The sequence below is a fragment of the Pseudophryne corroboree genome, chromosome 12 (assembly GCF_028390025.1).
Source record: "Pseudophryne corroboree isolate aPseCor3 chromosome 12, aPseCor3.hap2, whole genome shotgun sequence".
NCBI classification, from domain to species: Eukaryota; Metazoa; Chordata; class Amphibia; order Anura; family Myobatrachidae; genus Pseudophryne; species Pseudophryne corroboree.
In genome coordinates, this window is record NC_086455.1 from 143,691,372 (window position 1) to 143,710,573 (window position 19,202).

General features: G+C 48.6%; 1 protein-coding gene across 22 annotated transcripts in view; it reads left to right on the top strand.

The window, feature by feature from the left end:
- Positions 1 to 19,202, top strand: part of GPHN (gephyrin) — a 615,912-nt gene that overhangs the window by 339,552 nt on the left and 257,158 nt on the right. For 15 of the 22 annotated variants that reach the window (XM_063948135.1, XM_063948129.1, XM_063948127.1 and 12 more), the window contains exon 8: positions 12,178 to 12,267. The exons of the other annotated variants lie outside the window; for them this stretch is intronic. In XM_063948135.1, coding sequence (XP_063804205.1) covers positions 12,178 to 12,267 — 90 coding nt within the window. The remainder of the gene's footprint in view (positions 1 to 12,177; positions 12,268 to 19,202) is intronic. 22 annotated transcript variants of the gene reach the window in all.

Genomic DNA, 19,202 nt, shown 5'->3' on the forward strand with positions numbered 1-19,202 from the left:
AGCTGGTGTACGTGTTTCCTCCCATTCCTCTCATCCCAAGAATGATAAAAAGAATAAAAAGGGAAAAGGTTCAAGCGATCCTCATTGCTATAGACTGGCCACGAAGGGCCTGGTATGCGGATCTTCTCGAGATGCTGACCGAAGATCCGTGACCTCTGCCTCTTCGAGAAGATCTTCTGCTGCAGTGCCCATTCATCTATCAAGACTAACCACGGCTACGTTTAACGGCATGGAAGTTGAACGGCTGATTCTAGCCAGGAGAGGGATCCCTAACAAGGTCATCTCGACTATGAGCCAAGCCAGAAAGGGGGTAACGTCTAAACATTACCATTGTATCTGGAAGAAATATGTCTCTTGGTGTGAGAGCAGACAATATTCTACGGTGGAATTCCACCTGGGACGTTTCCTGCTTTTTCAGCAGTCGGGAGTTGACGTGGGCCTACGTCTAGGCTCCATAAAAGTTCAGATTTCGGCTTTGTCTATTTTCTTTGATAAACAATTGGCTTCACTCCCTGAGGTCCAGACGTTCTTGAAAGGTGTTCTGCACTTACAACCTCCTTTTGTGCTTCCTACGGCACCTTGGGATCTCAATTTGATGTTGCAGCTCCTTCAGTCGGACTGGTTTGAACTGTTGCAAGAGGTAGACGTAAAGTTCCTTACGTGGAAGACTGTCACACTGTTGGCCTTGGCTTCAGCAAGACGTGTGTTGGAGCTGGGGGCGTTGTCTCACAAGAAATGGAGGAAGGTGAGGTGGACACATCAAGTCCCTACTTGATTTTCCATGAGGACAGAGCTGAACTCAGGACTCATCAGCAATTTCTTCTGAAGGTGGTGTCCGCGTTTCACATCAACCAACCTATTGTGGTTCCGGCTGGTAAGGATGCCTCTGCTACTTCAAAGTATTTGGATGTCGTACGGCCTTGAAGGTCTTTGTGAAGAGAAAAGCTTGTCACAGGAAATCGGACTCGCTGTTCGTTCTTTATGATCCCAATAAAATTGGGTGTCCTGCTTCGAAGTAGTCCATTGCATGCTGGATTAGGCTCACTATCCAGCATGCTTATTCTATGGCAGGCTTGCCGATTCCGAAATCTGTTCAAGCCCACTCTACTTGGTCGGTGGATTCCTCTTTGACAGCTGCCCGATGTGTCTCGGCTGTACAAAGTTTTACAACTTTGAAACTTTGGCTTCTGAGGACCTTCAGTTTGGTCAGTCCATTCTGCAGGAACCTCAGCACTCTCCCACCCGGTTTGGGAGCTTTGGTGCTTCTCCATGGTACTAAATGGATTACAAGTATCCCCTAGGGCAAAAAAGAAAATAGGATTTTAATTACCTACCGTAAATCCTTTTCTCGTAGTCCGTAGGGGATACTGGGTGCCTGCCCGGTGCTTCGTTCTTCCTGCACGGTTACTTGTTTAACTACTGTTGTTTGGTTCAGCTGTTGCTGTCCCGGTTTTCAAGTTTGATTAGCATGGCTTTCCTCTTGTTCTGGTTATGCTGGTTCGAAATCTTACCACTTTCCTAATCTATATCCTTCTCTCAAAGTATGTCCGTCTCCTCAGGCACAGTTTCCTAGACTGAGTCTGGTAGGAGGGGCATAGAGGTAGGAGCCAGCACACACATTCAAACTTCTATTGTGCCCATGGCTCTTGGTGGACATGTCTATACCCCATGGTACTAAATGGATTCCCAGTATCCCCTACGGACTATGAGAAAAGGATTTTCCAGTAGGTAATTAAAATCCTATTTTTACAGGCTGTTTTATTATTATTATTAGTATTATTATTTGTATCTTTTATTTATGTGGCGCCAGAAGGGATCCGCGTGACCCAATTACAGAGTAAATAAACAAATAACCAAAACAAAAAATACTGACTGTAAGTTAAAGGGTATATAAACATAGCTGCATCAGTAAGTATCAGTGTGGCAGAAAACCGTGGGATTTGGTGCCGTCGAAGGGAATAGTTTAAGTAAGAGAAGGAAAAGCACATGAGGGAGGAGGGCCCCGCTCGCAATAGCGTACATTTTAATGGGGAGGGGCAGACAGACAAGGGTGACAGAGATGGGGTAGACATTGAGAGTGAGACATAGAGCTTAGGATGAGAGTTTGGTGAAGAAGTGGGTCTTGAGAGCCCATTTAAAGTTTAGACAGGTGTAGTCCGAAACAAAGGTTTGAAACCGCACAGGACCTGTGTTTTATTTACACAACACATTTATCAATAATACTTATGAACCAATATATAGGCTATAGCGGTGAAATACTCTTGGCACTAGGCTGGTGGTGCTCCCAGAAAAAATAGTTCAGCAAACTGTATATATGGAGATCTTTACATAGAGGTAAAGGAAAGGAAAAGACTATGGGGCTGATTCAGACCTGATCGGTGCTGTGCGTTTTTTCACACAGCAGCGATCAGATCTGAACTGCGCTGGTGCCGCAGTGCGCTGGCGCATGCCAGACAGCCGACGGCCGTCTTAGCCCAGCGATCACCTCTGCCTGATTGACAGGCAGAGGCGGTCGCTGGGTGGGAGGGGCGGACTGGCGGCGTTTGGACGCCGTTTAGGGAGCGCGGTCCGGGCAATGCAGGCCTGCCCAGACCGTTGGGGGGGCAGGCTGCGGAGGCTGCGTGATGGCACACGCAGCCGCTGCAACCCGAGCAGCGACGGGTAGCACCCTGCCAGCGCGCAGGAGCTGCGCTGGTAGGGAGCTACTCCTAAAGTACTGAAGCATCGCCGCGGTGCAATGCTTTTGTACTTCTGCAACGGGGCAGGGACTGACATGCGGGGCAGACTAGCCCTGTGCTGGCCTACACCCGCATGTCAAGGAAGCTGCACGTCTACAATCAGGTCTGAATCACCACCTATAAGTCTATCCTGGGGCACACTTTATGCAAATTCTTAGTATAAAATATATCTTTTAATATTTCTTGTTACAAATAATCACACAAAGCGACATGGCGACAAATTCTGTCCAATAGAATGTGAGAAAAAATGTAGTAATAATAAAACAGACCATTATTGCTATTTTTTTAATATATCGTAGCGATAGGAAATATGCGGTAATAAATACCAAATTGGTCGAAAACCCCTCAGAGGTATATTACCTCGTTATAATACTTTGAGAGATTAGGCTTCTTTATACTCTCCCCTTGAGGTTGAGGTGTTGATCTGCGAGGATGAATAGTGGTCAGTGGAGCGACAGAGTCTAGAGCAGTAGTTAGGGATTCATTGTTTAGTAGAGATGAGCGGGTTCGGTTTTACTCGGATTTACTCGGTTCTCAAAACGGCATCTTATTGGCTCACGGATGTCACGTGTTTTGGATAGCCAATAGGAAAAATCCGGATAAAACCGAACTTGCGTTAATTCTGGCTTTAAATCCGAATCCGCTCATCTCTATTGTTTAGGGAAGTGGCTTGTTCAGAGAGTGATAGAGACAGAATAGGAGAGAAGGGAGGATAGGGAAGTGGTGTCAGTAGCCTCAATGTTACTCTTAGTGATGGAAGCCTTAGGAGATAGAGATGGAGAAGCGGAGAGAGATAAGTTAAAGGAGAGCAGGTGGCGGTCAGAGAGGAGAAATGTGGAGCTGGAGAAATCAGAAATATTACAACAGAAAACCAGATCAATTCAGCTGCCATACTCATGGGAGGGAGAGGAGGTCCACTGGGAGAGACCAAGCGAAGATGTGAGGTTAAGGAGTTTAGAGGCAGTGGATTTTGTGTGTATATCTATTGGGATATTGCAATAGCCTGAGATAACGAAGAGAATGTCAGAAGAGAGTAAGGGCCTAATCAGACCTGATTGCTGCTGTTCAAAATCGCAGAGCGGCCAATTGTCGAATGACTGCTTTCGCACCGAAATGCGCATGCGCAAGCCCAAACAGCGACAGAATGGTGCAAAAATTTAGATCGCTAGGCATACGCAAGGTGATTGACAGGATGCGGACGTTTGTGGGTGATAACTGGCCGTTTTCTGGGAGTGTCAGGAAAAATGCAGGTGTTCCCAAGCGTTTTCAGGACGGGTATGTGACGTCAGCTCCGGCCCCGATCAGCCTGTTTCTTTTGCACTGTAGGAGTAAGTCCTTGGCTATGCACAGACTGCACAGAATGGAAAAATCATTAGATGGTGAGTGAGTTGCGAACGGATTTGTAGATGTCCGCTGTCTGTCGAAGTTTTCACACGGCATATGCATGCATTTGCACACTTGCACAGGGCAGGTTTTCACTCCCTATGGGTGGCGGCTATCTGATCGCAGACCTCTGCAAAAGAGGAGCGGTCAGGTCTGAATTAGGCCCTAAGTGAGGAAGCCAGGAAGCAAAGGTGTCAAGGAATTTGGAGGGAATGCCAAGGGGACAGTAAATGACAGCTACTAAGAGTAACAGGTTGGAAGAGGCGTATAGCATGAACCTCAAATGTAGAGAATGTAAGGGATGGTTATGGGGCTATGAGTTGGTAGGGGTAGCTATAGTGTAAAAGGACCCCAACACCACCAACTAATTGAAAAATTAGTTTGAAAATGACAGAAGCTGATTGACTTTATCTTAGCCCACTTTGGGGGTAATTCCAAGTTGATCGCAGCAGGAAATTTTTTAGCAGTTGGGCAAAACCATGTGTACTGCAGGGGAGGCAGAAATACCATGTGCAGAGAGAGTTAGATTTGGGTGGGTTATTTTGTTTCTGTGCAGGGTAAATACTGGCTGCTTTATTTTTACACTGCAAATTAGATTGCAGATTGAACACACCACACCCAAATCTAACTCTCTCTGCACAAGTTATATCTGCCTCCCCTGCAGTGCACATGGTTTTGCCCAACTGTTAAAAAAAAATTCCTGCTGCAAACAACTTGGAATTACCCCCTTTATTGCCAATGTTTGATAACTCTCCCCCAATGATGTAAACAGTACACAAAAATAGGCTCTGAATCCTAGATTTCTCTGACGTCCTAGTGGATGCTGGGAACTCCGTAAGGACCATGGGGAATAGCGGCTCCGCAGGAGACTGGGCACAAAAGTAAAGCTTTAGGACTACCTGGTGTGCACTGGCTCCTCCGCCTATGACCCTCCTCCAAGCCTCAGTTAGATTTTTGTGCCCGGCCGAGAAGGGTGCACACTAGGGGCTCTCCTGAGCTTCTTAGTGAAAGTTTAGTTTTAGGTTTTTTATTTTCAGTGAGACCTGCTGGCAACAGGCTCACTGCATCGAGGGACTAAGGGGAGAAGAAGCGAACTCACCTGCGTGCAGAGTGGATTGGGCTTCTTAGGCTACTGGACACCATTAGCTCCAGAGGGACCGAACACAGGCCCAGCCTCGGAGCTCGGTCCCAGAGCCGCGCCGCCGGCCCCCTTACAGAGCCAGAAGCAAGAAGAGGTCCGGAAAAATCGGCGGCAGAAGACATCCTGTCTTCACCAAGGTAGCGCACAGCACTGCAGCTGTGCGCCATTGCTCCTCAGCACACTTCACACTTCGGTCACTGAGGGTGCAGGGCGCTAGGGGGGGGCGCCCTGAGCAGCAATAAAAACACCTTGGCTGGCGAAAATACATCACATATAGCCCCCAGGGCTATATGGATGAATTTTAACCCCTGCCAGATTCCACAGAAAAACGGGAGAAAAGGCCGCCGAGAAGGGCGGAGCCTATCTCCTCAGCACACTGGCGCCATTTTCTCTCACAGCTCCGTTGGAGGGAAGCTCCCTGGCTCTCCCCTGCAGTTACTACACTACAGAAAGGGGTTAAAAAAGAGAGGGGGGCACTAATTAGGCGCAGTATAACAATACAGCAGCTATAAGGGGAAAAACACTTATATAAGGTTATCCCTGTATATATATATATAGCGCTCTGGTGTGTGCTGGCATACTCTCCCTCTGTCTCCCCAAAGGGCTAGTGGGATCCTGTCCTCTATCAGAGCATTCCCTGTGTGTGTCCTGTGTGTCGGTACGTTGTGTCGACATGTATGAGGAGGAAAATGAGGTGGAGGCGGAGCAATTGCCTGTAACAGAGATGTCACCCCCTAGGGAGTCGACACCTGAGTGGATGAGCTTATGGAAGGAATTATGTGACAGTGTCAGCTCTTTACAAAAGATTGATGACATGAGACAGCCGGCGACTCAGCCTGTGCCTGTCCAGGTGTCTCAAAAGAAAACGCCCGTTACCGCAGATGGCAGATACAGACGCCGACACGGATACTGACTCCAGTGTCGACGATTAAAAGACGAATGTGACTTCCAGTAGGGCCACACGTTACATGATTGAGGCTATGGAAAATGTTTTTACACATTTCTGATAATACCAGTACCACTAAAAAGGGTATTATGTTGGGTGAGAAAAAACTGCCTGTAGTTTTTCCTGCATCTGAGGAATTAAATGAAGTGTGTGATGATGCGTGGGTTTCCCCCGATAAAAACTGTTAATTCCTAAAAAGTTATTAGCATCATACCCCTTCCCGCCAGAGGATAGGGCACGTTGGGAAACACCCCTTAGGGTGAATAAAGCGCTCACACGCTTGTCTAAACAGGTGGCACTACCGTCCCCGGATACGGCCGCCCTTAAGGAACCTGCTGACAGAAAGCAGTAAAATATCCTAAAATGTATATACACTCACACGGGTGTGATACTGCGACCAGCAATCGCCTCAGCCTGGATGTGCAGTGCTGGGGTGGCTTGGTCGGATTCCCTGACTGACAATATTGATACCCTAGATAGGGACAGTATATTACTAACTATAGAGCATTTAAAAGATGCATTTCTATATATGCGTGATGCACAGAGGGATATTTGCCGACTGGCATCAAGAGTAAGTGCGCTGTCCATTTCTGCCAGAAGAGGGTTATGGACAAGACAGTGGTCAGGTGATGCTGATTCCAAAAGGCATATGGAAGTATCGCCTTATAAAAGGGAGGAGTTATTTGGGGTAGGTCTAACAGACCTGGTGGCCACGGCAACGGCTGGAAAATCCACATTTTTACCCCAGGTAGCTTCTCAACCTAAGAAGACGCCGTATTATCAGGCGCAGTCCTTTCGGCCCCATAAGGGCAAGCGGGCAAAAGGTCCTGGGAAAAAAAGCCCTCTCCCGCCTCCGCAAAGTCCTCAGCATGACGCTGGGGCTTTACAAGCTGTCTCAGGCACGGTGGGGGCCCGTCTCAAGAAATTCGAGACGTCTCCCCCTCGCCGTTTCATAAAGTCTGCTTTACCGACGTCTCCCTCAGACAGGGAGACAGTATTGCAAGCCATTCACAGGCTGTATTCCCAGCAGGTGATAATCAAGGTACCCCTCCTGCAACAGGGAAAGGGGTACTATTCCACACTATTTGTGGTACCGAAGCCGGACGGCTCGGTGAGACCAATTTTAAATCTAAAATCCTTGAACACTTACATACAAAGGTTCAAATTCAAGATGGAGTCACTCAGAGCAGTGATTGCAAACCTGGAAGAAGGGGACTATATGGTCTCTCTGGACATCAAAGATGCTTACCTACATGTCCCAATTTACCCTTCTCCAAGGGTACCTCAGGTTTGTGGTACAGAACTGTCACTATCAGTTTCAGACGCTGCCGTTTGGATTGTCCACGGCACCCCGGGTCTTTACCAAGGTAATGGCCTAAATGATGATACTCCTTCGAAAGAAGGGAGTTTTAGTTATCCCTTACTTGGACGATCTCCTGATAAGGGCAAGATCCAGGGAACAGTTGGAAGTCGGGGTAGCACTATCTCAGATAGTGCTGCGGCCGCACGGTTGGATTCTCAATATTCCAAAATCGCAGCTGATCCCGACGACACGCCTTCTATTCCTAGGGATGATCCTGGACACAGTCCAGAAAAAGGTGTTTTCTCCCGGAGGAGAAAGCCAGGGAGTTATCCGAACTAGTCAGAAACCTCCTAAAACCAGGCCAAGTGTCAGTGCATCAGTGCACAAGGGTCCTGGGAAAAATGGTGGCTTCCTACGAAGCAATTCCATTCGGCAGATTCCACGCAATAACTTTCCAGTGGGACCTGCTGGACAAATGGTCCGGATCGCATCTTAAGATGCATCAGCGGATAACCCTGTCACCAAAGACAAGGGTGTCTCTCCTGTGGTGGTTGCAGAGTGCTCATCTTCTAGAGGGCCGCAGATTCGGCATTCAGGACTGGGTCCTGGTGACCACGGATGCCAGCCTGCGAGGCTGGGGAGCAGTCACACACGGAAGAAATTTCCAGGGCTTGTGGTCAAGCCTGGAGACATCACTTCACATAAATATTTTGGAGCTAAGGGCCATTTACAATGCCCTAAGCCAAGCATGACCTCTGCTTCAAGGTCAGCCGGTGCTGATCCAGTCGGACAACATCACGGCAGTCGCCCACGTAAACAGACAGGGCGGCACAAGAAGCAGGAGGGCAATGGCAGAAGCTGCAAGGACTTTTCGCTGGGCGGAAAATCATGTGATAGCACTGTCAGCAGTGTTCATTCCGGGAGTGGACAACTGGGAAGCAGACTTCCTCAGCAGGCACGACCTCCACCCGGGAGAGTGGGGACTTCACCCAGAAGTCTTCCACATGATTGTAAACCATTGGGAAAAACCAAAGGTGGACATGATGGCGTCCCGCCTAAACAAAAAATTGGACAGGTATTGCGCCAGGTCAAGGGACCCTCAGGCAATAGCTGTGGACGCTCTGGTAACACCGTGGGTGTACCAGTCAGTGTATGTGTTCCCTCCTCTTCCTCTCATACCAAAAGTACTGAGAATTATAAGACGGAGGGGAGTAAGAACTATACTCGTGGCTCCGGATTGGCCAAGAAGGACTTGGTACCCGGAACTTCAAGAGATGCTCACGGAGGACCCGTGGCCTCTACCTCTAAGAAGGGACCTGCACCAGCAAGGACCCTGTCTATTCCAAGACTTACCGCGGCTGCGTTTGACGGCAGGGCGGTTGAACGCCGGATCCTGAAGGAAAAAGGCATTCCGGATGAAGTCATCCCTACCCTGGTCAAGCCAGGAAGGATGTAACCGCAAAGCATTATCACCGCATTTGGCGAAAATATGTTGCGTGGTGCGAGGCCAGTAAGGCCCCGATGGAGGAATTTCAACTAGGTCGATTCCTGCATTTCCTGTAAACAGGAGTGTCTATGGGCCTAAAATTGGGGTCCATTAAGGTTCAAATTTCGGCCCTGTCAATTTTCTTCCAGAAAGAACTAGCTTCACTACCTGAAGTTCAGACGTCTGTAAAAGGGGTACTGCATATACAGCCTCCTTTTGTGCCTCCAGTGGCACCTTGGGATCTCAATGTAGTTTTGGGGTTCCTAAAGTCACATTGGTTTGAACCACTTGAATCTGTGGAGTTAAAATATCTCACATGGAAAGTGGTCATGTTGTTGGCCCTGGCCTCGGCCAGGCACGTGTCAGAATTGGCGGGCTTTATCCTGTAAAAGCCCTTATCTGATCTTCCATTCAGACAGGGCGGAATTGAGGACTCGTCCTCATTTTCTCCCTAAGGTGGTTTCAGTGTTTCATCTGAACCAACCTATTGTGGTACCTACGGCTACTAGTGACTTGGAGGACTCCAAGTTGTTGGACGTAGTCAGGGCCTTGAAAATATATGTTCCAGGACGGCTGGAGTCAGGAAATCTGACTCGCTGTTTATCCTGTATGCACCCAACCAGCTGGGTGCTCCTGCTTCTAAGCAGACTATTGCTCGTTGGATTTGTAGTACAATTCAGCTTGCACATTCTGTGGCAGGCCTGCCACAGCCAAAATCTGTAAAAGCCCATTCCACAAGGAAGGTGGGCTCATCTTGGGCGGCTGCCCGAGGGGTCTCGGCGTTACAACTTTGCCGAGCAGCTACTTGGTCAGGGGCAAACACGTTTGCTAAATTCTACAAATTTGATACCCTGGCTGAGGAGGACCTGGAGTTCTCTCATTCGGTGCTGCAGAGTCATCCGCACTCTCCCGCCCGTTTGGGAGCTTTGGTATAATCCCCATGGTCCTTACGGAGTTCCCAGCATCCACTAGGACGTCAGAGAAAATAAGAATTTACTTACCGATAATTCTATTTCTCATAGTCCGTAGTGGATGCTGGGCGCCCATCCCAAGTGCGGATTGTCTGCAATACTTGTACATAGTTATTGTTACAAAAATCGGGTTATTATTGTTGTGAGCCATCTTTTCAGAGGCTCCTCTGTTATCATGCTGTTAACTGGGTTCAGATCACAGGTTGTACGGTGTGATTGGTGTGGCTGGTATGAGTCTTACCCGGGATTCAAAATCCTTCCTTATTGTGTATGCTCGTCCGGGCACAGTATCCTAACTGAGGCTTGGAGGAGTGTCATAGGGGGAGGAGCCAGTGCACACCAGGTAGTCCTAAAGCTTTACTTTTGTGCCCAGTCTCCTGCGGAGCCGCTATTCCCCATGGTCCTTACGGAGTTCCCAGCATCCACTACGGACTACGAGAAATAGAATTATCGGTAAGTAAATTCTTATTTTCCCCCATATTGTGTCAAATTAAAAAGTGGTTTCCTCATTAATGCGGCAGCTTTTCTAATTTAAAAATAAGCAGGCCTCTTTGAGCTGCGACATTATACTAACACAACGTGAACATTTAAAAAATTGTATATATGTGTGGGAGAGGCAAAGCAGAGCTATTCCCACTTGTGGGTGTTCCTGACCCCCATTTTGAAAAAAACTTTTTATGTTACGTTGTTAGGTTTATTATCTGTAGCTCCTCCCTCAGTCACTAGAATGATGAAATTACATAATCTATTCTGAGAATTAATGTTTTATTGGTCCAATTCCCCCAAAAAGTTGGAATTGTCTTACTATAGGGCCCTTTTGCTAAGACTTTTATTCTTTTCCACTATCTGGATCGCCAGAAGCAGGTCATTTTATAACAGTAAATATCTAATTAACAGAAGATGCATAAAATCCATGTTGCATAATACCACTATGATCACAGGGGGTTATATAATCTAAAGCAGACAAAGGAAATACTGTGCTGCTTTATACAATGTTTCAAAATGACTCTGTAGGGGTCATTGCTGCTTTAATTTCTGCAGTTCATCACCCTGAACAGTCTAGTTAGGACTGGATCAGTTTATTAAAAATCTGAATAAACTGTTATGTAGGTCAACAACATGCTAATGCTCGCAGATTTGATAAACGTTTGCTAGGGTAAAGAATAATATAACTGAATGTATAATTATTCATGTAGTTAAACCTTGTTTCTAATCTTGAATACAAACTACTTAATAATCTCACAAGGACACGGAAGTATTATATTTATTGAACAGTTTTTTTTTATTCTCCTTTTTGGTCTGCTTGGCAGTATTGCAAGATAGATCATTTTAAAGACTATAGATAATGGGGGGTCATTCCGAGTTGAATTTAGCTGTGCTAAATTTAGCACAGCTCCGATCATTCACACTGACAGGTGGGGGGGCGCCCAGCACAGGGCTAGTCCGCCCCGCATGTCAGTGCCGCCCACAGCGGCGATGCCTTTGCACTTCAAGAGTAGCTCCCGCCCAGCGCAGCTTTAGCGTGCCTCCAATGTATGTTGTAGTTGGAACAGACCTTGTACAATTATCATATTGATACTCTGCTACTGAATTTATCATAACAACAGTTTCAGCTAGGTAGACAGCTATGGACTCCATAGGTGTATTATTTTTACATAGGTTTATTATTTTTACAATTTAAACATAGTCCAAAAGATGGACTAGCTTGATATTATATGGATCGTCTGTGAAATAAAATAAGAAAATATGAATAATTCATTTACTACTAGTTTAGTGGTCCTTTTGGGTGAATTAAAGGTGAGCTTTGATGATCACAGAGATTGTTATTTATTCACCCTGGGCTTCCTTTACAAGGTGAATAGTCCAAGGAACAGCGCAGCATGCTCTGTGGAACGCCATGTAACAAAAACTTAAGAGCCCTTTAAAGACTAAAATAAGCATTTCTTGTGATCACATTTTCCAATGCGGTGCCATGTGTGATTGTTGTCCTGCCTGTTCATTTAAATTAGCATTACATTGAATTAAAACAAATATGGATTATTTGATGTTTTGGGATTGTGGAATGGGAAACCTCGGAATGCCTGGGACTATCTTCCCTGCTGTATTTGTTGCTTGTTTAGATTTTATTCCATACCATGCTTTATGTCTGTGTTCTGCATTCATGCATGTCCTTTTGTGATCACATACCTAGTTCATTGTGTGTTATCAGACCCATCCATCCAGCTCCCGCCATCGTAAAGTTCACAAGATGCCAGAACACAGTTGCACCCATCATGCTTCCATCAGCACATTGGAAATGGTAAGAACCAGAGGTGCTTTACTGTACATATACCCTCCACTACTGTCTGGTGTATAACGGATTTACTACATTCTACTGTATGTCATATTTAACACAAACACTTCCAACATCCAAAGAAGTACATAAGAGCTGTAGTTAGACACTTTGGTGCCCTGTGCCAGAAAGAGAATTAGTGCCCCATCCCCTCCCAGCCCCCCCAAACCCAACCCCCACATATTCAAAATAGGGTTAGGTCGCATTAAAAAAAAAAAAAATAGGGGTGTGGCTTCACGGGGAAGGAGTGTGGCCACAGAATAGTAGCAATTCACTTTACACCGTGCACAGTAGTATTCGTTAGTCACATTACACCGCACTGTAGTGTCCGTTATTCCAGTGGTCAGGGAACAGGGGTAAATTACCCCAAATGGGGTAATGGACGGTCGCGCTGCCGAGACACAGCCTCGTCCAGCACCGTCCGGCTCGCGATGTGACGTGCTGACGTCACACTGTGCACCCTCCTGTCCGACCTGCGCTGTGCTCCTGGCCGCCCTGTGCTGTGTTCATGGCCGCGGTGTGACGTGCTGATGTCACACCGCACTCCCTCGCGCCCGCCCTTCCGCCTGCGCTGTCCTGTCTGCCCGCCAACCCACACACAACTTGAAGTGTTCTGTGGCTGACCGCTGATGGAGTTCTGCAGGATCAGACAGTGGCCCACATAACAGTGGGATATTCCCACTGACATTACTGAGGTGAGGATGTGACCATCTGTCTCCTAACAGTCGTGTAGCCCCCATTCCCCCCCAAGCAGCCCTCCAGGCAACCTGGAACGCAGCCCCGCCCGCCAAGCAGCCCTGAACAGCCTATCAGAGGCTTCTAAGGGCTTGGAGGAGGGTCATGGTGGGAGGAGCCAGTGCACACCAGGTAGTCTAAGATCTTTCTAGAGTGCCCAGCCTCCTTCCAGGGTCGCACCATTTACACTTAACCCGGGTTGTTTCGTCCCGGGAAAATCCTTGGTCAATAGCAGGAACATGTTCCCGGGTGGGTACCTTGCAGACATACAGAAATCCCGGGTTGATGTGCGTCCATGCGCAAAATCCGGGATTTTAGAGTATGTCTGAAAGAGGTATCAGTAATACTTAGCCTTTGAGATACCCAGACATCTATGTATACTATAAATACATATATAGAAGAGAGAATCCAGTCTGTGATTCCGCCAAAATTTGACTGTTTTTTAACAGTTTCCAAGTTGGGTGAGAGAATCTTGTTTCATCTGTCATTTTAGAGTGCAGGATGCAGAGTCATTAAGTACGTTCCCGATTGGGGTTTTGAAGTAGATTCACTGCTTCTTAATTGTAACAATTTTCTTTTTTATTTGGTGATCTGCAATATTTTGAGGATTCAGCATTCAGTCAAATCCTAAAATATGAACTTGGTGCATCCATACTGTTAAAGAGTGTTTTATTTGATAGCTTGTTGGGTAGTGAAAAAAGTAATTGTAGCATTAGCCTAACAAAATTACAATACTTATACTATTTCAGCAATACATGTCGTGAGGGGATAGCCAGCATTTGTTGTAGAATCGGGTTGGATACGATATGTTGACATTCATCTTGTAGACAGTGATGAATGTCACAATCCTGACTGTAGGTTTATATTTGGTGACTTACCCCTGCCATCTGTCCTGGATCCTGTGTCTTTTCACTCACGGAGTTAAACAGCTTGTCAGCACTATGAGTATTCCTGAGTTCTCTGCCTGAGAGGTAATCAGCTCCACCTGTGGTGATCTCCTGTGTGAGGCTGAATTCAGTAATCTAAAAGCAAGCATCCTGTGTTTTGCAGAAGTCCAGGCTTCAGTGTTCTCTTGGCCTGCTAGGCCTCATTCTACATCACAGCCTTGGCTAGAGTAGTCACATGTCAGTGACATCACCTAATCCTGCCCACCAATCATCAAGGACCAGGAAGTATAAATCAGGAGGCTGAGTTGCAATCTGGGCCAGTTCCTTGTGTCACATACAGCCTTGTGTGGGTCTTAAGCTGAGCTCCCTAAAGGTAACCTTTGTACCTAAGTTCCTGTGGAAACTCTGCTCCCTTGTTACCGTTTGGTTTACTTGTGTGTTGCCATTTGATTTCACCATTTCCCTGAGTCTCAATGTAAAGGTACAGCTGCAATGTTTCGTCTTAAAGGCACAGTACTGAATTCCGTGTTCTCTCCTGAAAACCACAGCTGTCGTGTTTCAGTTTTACTGCTGTTGTAGTTGGGATCTCCAGGGCTCAGTACCTCGTGCCTCAGCATCTCCGGGCCTCAGCATCTCCGTGCCTCAGCATCTCCGTGCCTCAGCACCTCCGTGCTTCCAGCATCTTCGTGCCTCAGTACCTCCGTGCCTCAGCACCTCCGTGCTTCCAGCACCTCAGTATCTCCGTGCTTCCAGCATCTCCGTGCCTCAGTACCTCCGTGCTTCCAGCACCCCCGTGCCTCAGTACCTCCGTGCCTCAGTACCTCCGTGCCTCAGTACCTCCGTGCTTCCAGCACCTCAGCATCTCCGTGACTCAGCATTTCCGTGCCTCAGCACCTCCGTGCTTCCAGCATCTCCATGCCTTTGTACCTCCGTGCTTCCAGCACCCCCGTGCCTCAGTACCTCCGTGCCTCAGTACCTCCGTGCCTCAGTACCTCCGTGCTTCCAGCACCTCAGCATCTCCGTGACCACGCACCTCAGTGCCTCCACGTACCTCAGTGCCTCCACGCACCTCAGTGCCTCCAAGCACCTCAGTGCCTCCAAGCACCTTAGTGTCCGCAAGCACCTCAGTGTCCGCAAGCACCTCAGTGTCCGCAAGCACCTCAGTGTCCGCAAGCACCTCAGTGTCCGCAAGCACCTCAGTGTCTCCAAGCACCCCGTGCCCTTTAGCACAATTATACCTGGTATTCTTCACTGATTCATCAGTGCCTTTCCAGTTCTGTCTTTCAGGAGACCTTCAGCATGCCTCCTGTCTGCCGACCTAATCCTGCATGAGGAGAACCTAGATTCGGCCATCTCTGCTGCGGTTCCTCTTCCCAGTCACCGGAGGAAACCCAGAGTCCACAGCATTTCCAAACCAGGTCAGTGGTAGTATTCACATAATCCTCCAGTCGCCCGCACAGACTTCACTACACCGGGTTCACAAAAACCTCAGTCACGACAGTAGGAACTGGCCACATGGACCCGGCCGAAAGTGTTAGTCTGACGCATGACCTCCTAAGCAATATTGCAGGACGCTTGGAAGGTCTGGAGTCGACTCAGCATCGATTGGCACAGTGTCTGCAGCGGAATTCGTCCTCCAGAGATTCTATGACCTTCTGCTCTAAGACTCCTGACCAACTGCAGATTTTCTACCAGATGTTACTACAGTTACAAGAACTTTTGTCTAGTATTCTCTCTGTGATGCCTGATCTCCTCAGGAATACTACCAACGTTGTTGATCCTGTTTTGTCCCATCCAGTTAATAGAGTCTCTTCCTCTGCGCAAGGGAAAGTTTTTCATCAGAGCTATCCACGGCCCAAGCTCTCTGAAGCTGAACGTCAGCGGCGTAAGGAGCTACATCTCTGTCTTTACTGTGGAAATTCTGGTCATTTTGTTAAAGACTGCATTCTTCGCAAGCCAGGTAATAGTGACAAATCTCAGTATCATAGTGCTCATGTCTACAAGTCATCCACAGTATCCGATTCTTCTGCTGCTGACGGGGGTATCAAGAAGGCTACTCTTCTGAGAGAGACTCAAATTTATGACTGGGGTCCGGTGGTTAAAAGACCTTATCCCAAGTTGGGTGTCCAGAGAAGAATGTTCAAGCCATTTACAGTCACAGAGGAGTCCGTGTCCACAGACCCAGGAGGGGCGTTTTCAGAGCGTCCAGCCCCAGGAGGGGCGTCTTCAGAGCATCCAGCCCCAGGAGGGGCATCTTCAGAGCGTCCAGCCCCAGGAGGGGCGTCTTCAGAGCGTCCAGCCCCAGAGAGTCTTCAGAGTGCTGCCCAGCCAGTGAGTCTACAGAGTGCTGCCCAGCCAGTGAGTCTACAGAGTGCTGCCCAGCCAGTGAGTCTACAGAGTGCTGCCCAGCCAGTGAGTCTACAGAGTGCTGCCCAGCCAGAGATTCTACAGAGTGCTGCCCAGCCAGAGATTCTACAGAGTGCTGCCCAGCCAGAGATTCTACAGAGTGCTGCCCAGCCAGAGATTCTACAGAGTGCTGCCCAGCCAGAGATTCTACAGAGTGCTGCCCAGCCCCGTGAAGAGGGGGCTCTTGCCTCAGCCCAGCCCCGTGAAGAGGGGGCTCTTGCCTCAGCCCAGCCCCGTGAAGTGGGGGCTCTTGCCTCAGCCCAGCCCCGTGAAGTGGGGGCTCTTGCCTCAGCCCAGCCCTGTGAAGAAAGGGCTCAGCCCGTCCCGGTTCCAGCCGGTCCAGCAATACTCCAGGCCCAGCCTGGTCAGTCCGTCCCGGTTCCAGCCGGTCCAGCAATACTCCAGGCTCCGCCTGGTCAGTCCGTCCCGGTTCCAGCCGGTCCAGCAATACTCCAGGTTCTGCCTGGTCAGTCCGTCCCGGTTCCAGCCGGTCCAGCAATACTCCAGGCCCAGCCTGGTCAGTCCGTCCCGGTTCCAGCCGGTCCAGCAATACTCCAGGCTCCGCCTGGTCAGTCCGTCCCGGTTCCAGCCGGTCCAGCAATACTCCAGGCTCCGCCTGGTCAGTCCGTCCCGGTTCCAGCCGGTCCAGCAATACTCCAGGACCAGCCTGGTCCGTCTCCTTTGGCTCCAGCCAATCCAAGTATCCTCGGATCCAATCCAGTCCTACTCGTCCAGCCAAAGCTTTCTTCAGTTTCATCCTCTAAGCGTTCATCTGATGGTTTTCCACCTATTTACTTTGATGGAGATTTATTGCAATATGCCGCTCTGGTTGAACAATTTCTCTCTCGGATGGAGTCTGATCCTTTAGGTGCAATAACTCCTTCCAACGTTACTCGATATCTGTTCCTGGCATTCAGAGGAAGAGCTTTGGAGTGGGCCAACATGCTCTTTGAGAGTAATGATCCTGTGTTCCATGACTTACAGACTTTTAGTAACGCTGTAGTTAAAGAATTTAGTCCTAAACCTTTGGAACCTTCTACAGTTTATTCCTCAGTCCTTTCGGATGAAGGAAATTCCAGTCTTGTCTATGATGGATGGTCTACCTGTTCTGAAGATGAAGATCAGGAAGACTTCTAAAGAATCCAGCTTAAGTTTTGTTCTGGACCCTCTGGTTTCCACTTTTTAGAAGCTTTGTGTACAAGTTATTCATCAAGTTCCTCTAAGATTCAAGATGGGTGTCCGGAGTCCACCCTTGAAGAGGGGGATACTGTCACAATCCTGACTGTAGGTTTATATTTGGTGACTTACCCCTGCCATCTGTCCTGGATCCTGTGTCTTTTCACTCACGGAGTTAAACAGCTTGTCAGCACTATGAGTATTCCTGAGTTCTCTGCCTGAGAGGTAATCAGCTCCACCTGTGGTGATCTCCTGTGTGAGGCTGAATTCAGTAATCTAAAAGCAAGCATCCTGTGTTTTGCAGAAGTCCAGGCTTCAGTGTTCTCTTGGCCTGCTAGGCCTCATTCTACATCACAGCCTTGGCTAGAGTAGTCACATGTCAGTGACATCACCTAATCCTGCCCACCAATCATCAAGGACCAGGAAGTATAAATCAGGAGGCTGAGTTGCAATCTGGGCCAGTTCCTTGTGTCACATACAGCCTTGTGTGGGTCTTAAGCTGAGCTCCCTAAAGGTAACCTTTGTACCTAAGTTCCTGTGGAAACTCTGCTCCCTTGTTACCGTTTGGTTTACTTGTGTGTTGCCATTTGATTTCACCATTTCCCTGAGTCTCAATGTAAAGGTACAGCTGCAATGTTTCGTCTTAAAGGCACAGTACTGAATTCCGTGTTCTCTCCTGAAAACCACAGCTGTCGTGTTTCAGTTTTACTGCTGTTGTAGTTGGGATCTCCAGGGCTCAGTACCTCGTGCCTCAGCATCTCCGGGCCTCAGCATCTCCGTGCCTCAGCATCTCCGTGCCTCAGCACCTCCGTGCTTCCAGCATCTTCGTGCCTCAGTACCTCCGTGCCTCAGCACCTCCGTGCTTCCAGCACCTCAGTATCTCCGTGCTTCCAGCATCTCCGTGCCTCAGTACCTCCGTGCTTCCAGCACCCCCGTGCCTCAGTACCTCCGTGCCTCAGTACCTCCGTGCCTCAGTACCTCCGTGCTTCCAGCACCTCAGCATCTCCGTGACTCAGCATTTCCGTGCCTCAGCACCTCCGTGCTTCCAGCATCTCCGTGCCTTTGTACCTCCGTGCTTCCAGCACCCCCGTGCCTCAGTACCTCCGTGCCTCAGTACCTCCGTGCCTCAGTACCTCCGTGCTTCCAGCACCTCAGCATCTCCGTGACCACGCACCTCAGTGCCTCCACGTACCTCAGTGCCTCCACGCACCTCAGTGCCTCCAAGCACCTCAGTGCCTCCAAGCACCTTAGTGTCCGCAAGCACCTCAGTGTCCGCAAGCACCTCAGTGTCCGCAAGCACCTCAGTGTCCGCAAGCACCTCAGTGTCCGCAAGCACCTCAGTGTCTCCAAGCACCCCGTGCCCTTTAGCACAATTATACCTGGTATTCTTCACTGATTCATCAGTGCCTTTCCAGTTCTGTCTTTCAGGAGACCTTCAGCATGCCTCCTGTCTGCCGACCTAATCCTGCATGAGGAGAACCTAGATTCGGCCATCTCTGCTGCGGTTCCTCTTCCCAGTCACCGGAGGAAACCCAGAGTCCACAGCATTTCCAAACCAGGTCAGTGGTAGTATTCACATAATCCTCCAGTCGCCCGCACAGACTTCACTACACCGGGTTCACAAAAACCTCAGTCACGACAATGAAATGTCAACATGTTTGAATGTCAACACATCATCCCTGGTGGCTCAGTGATGAC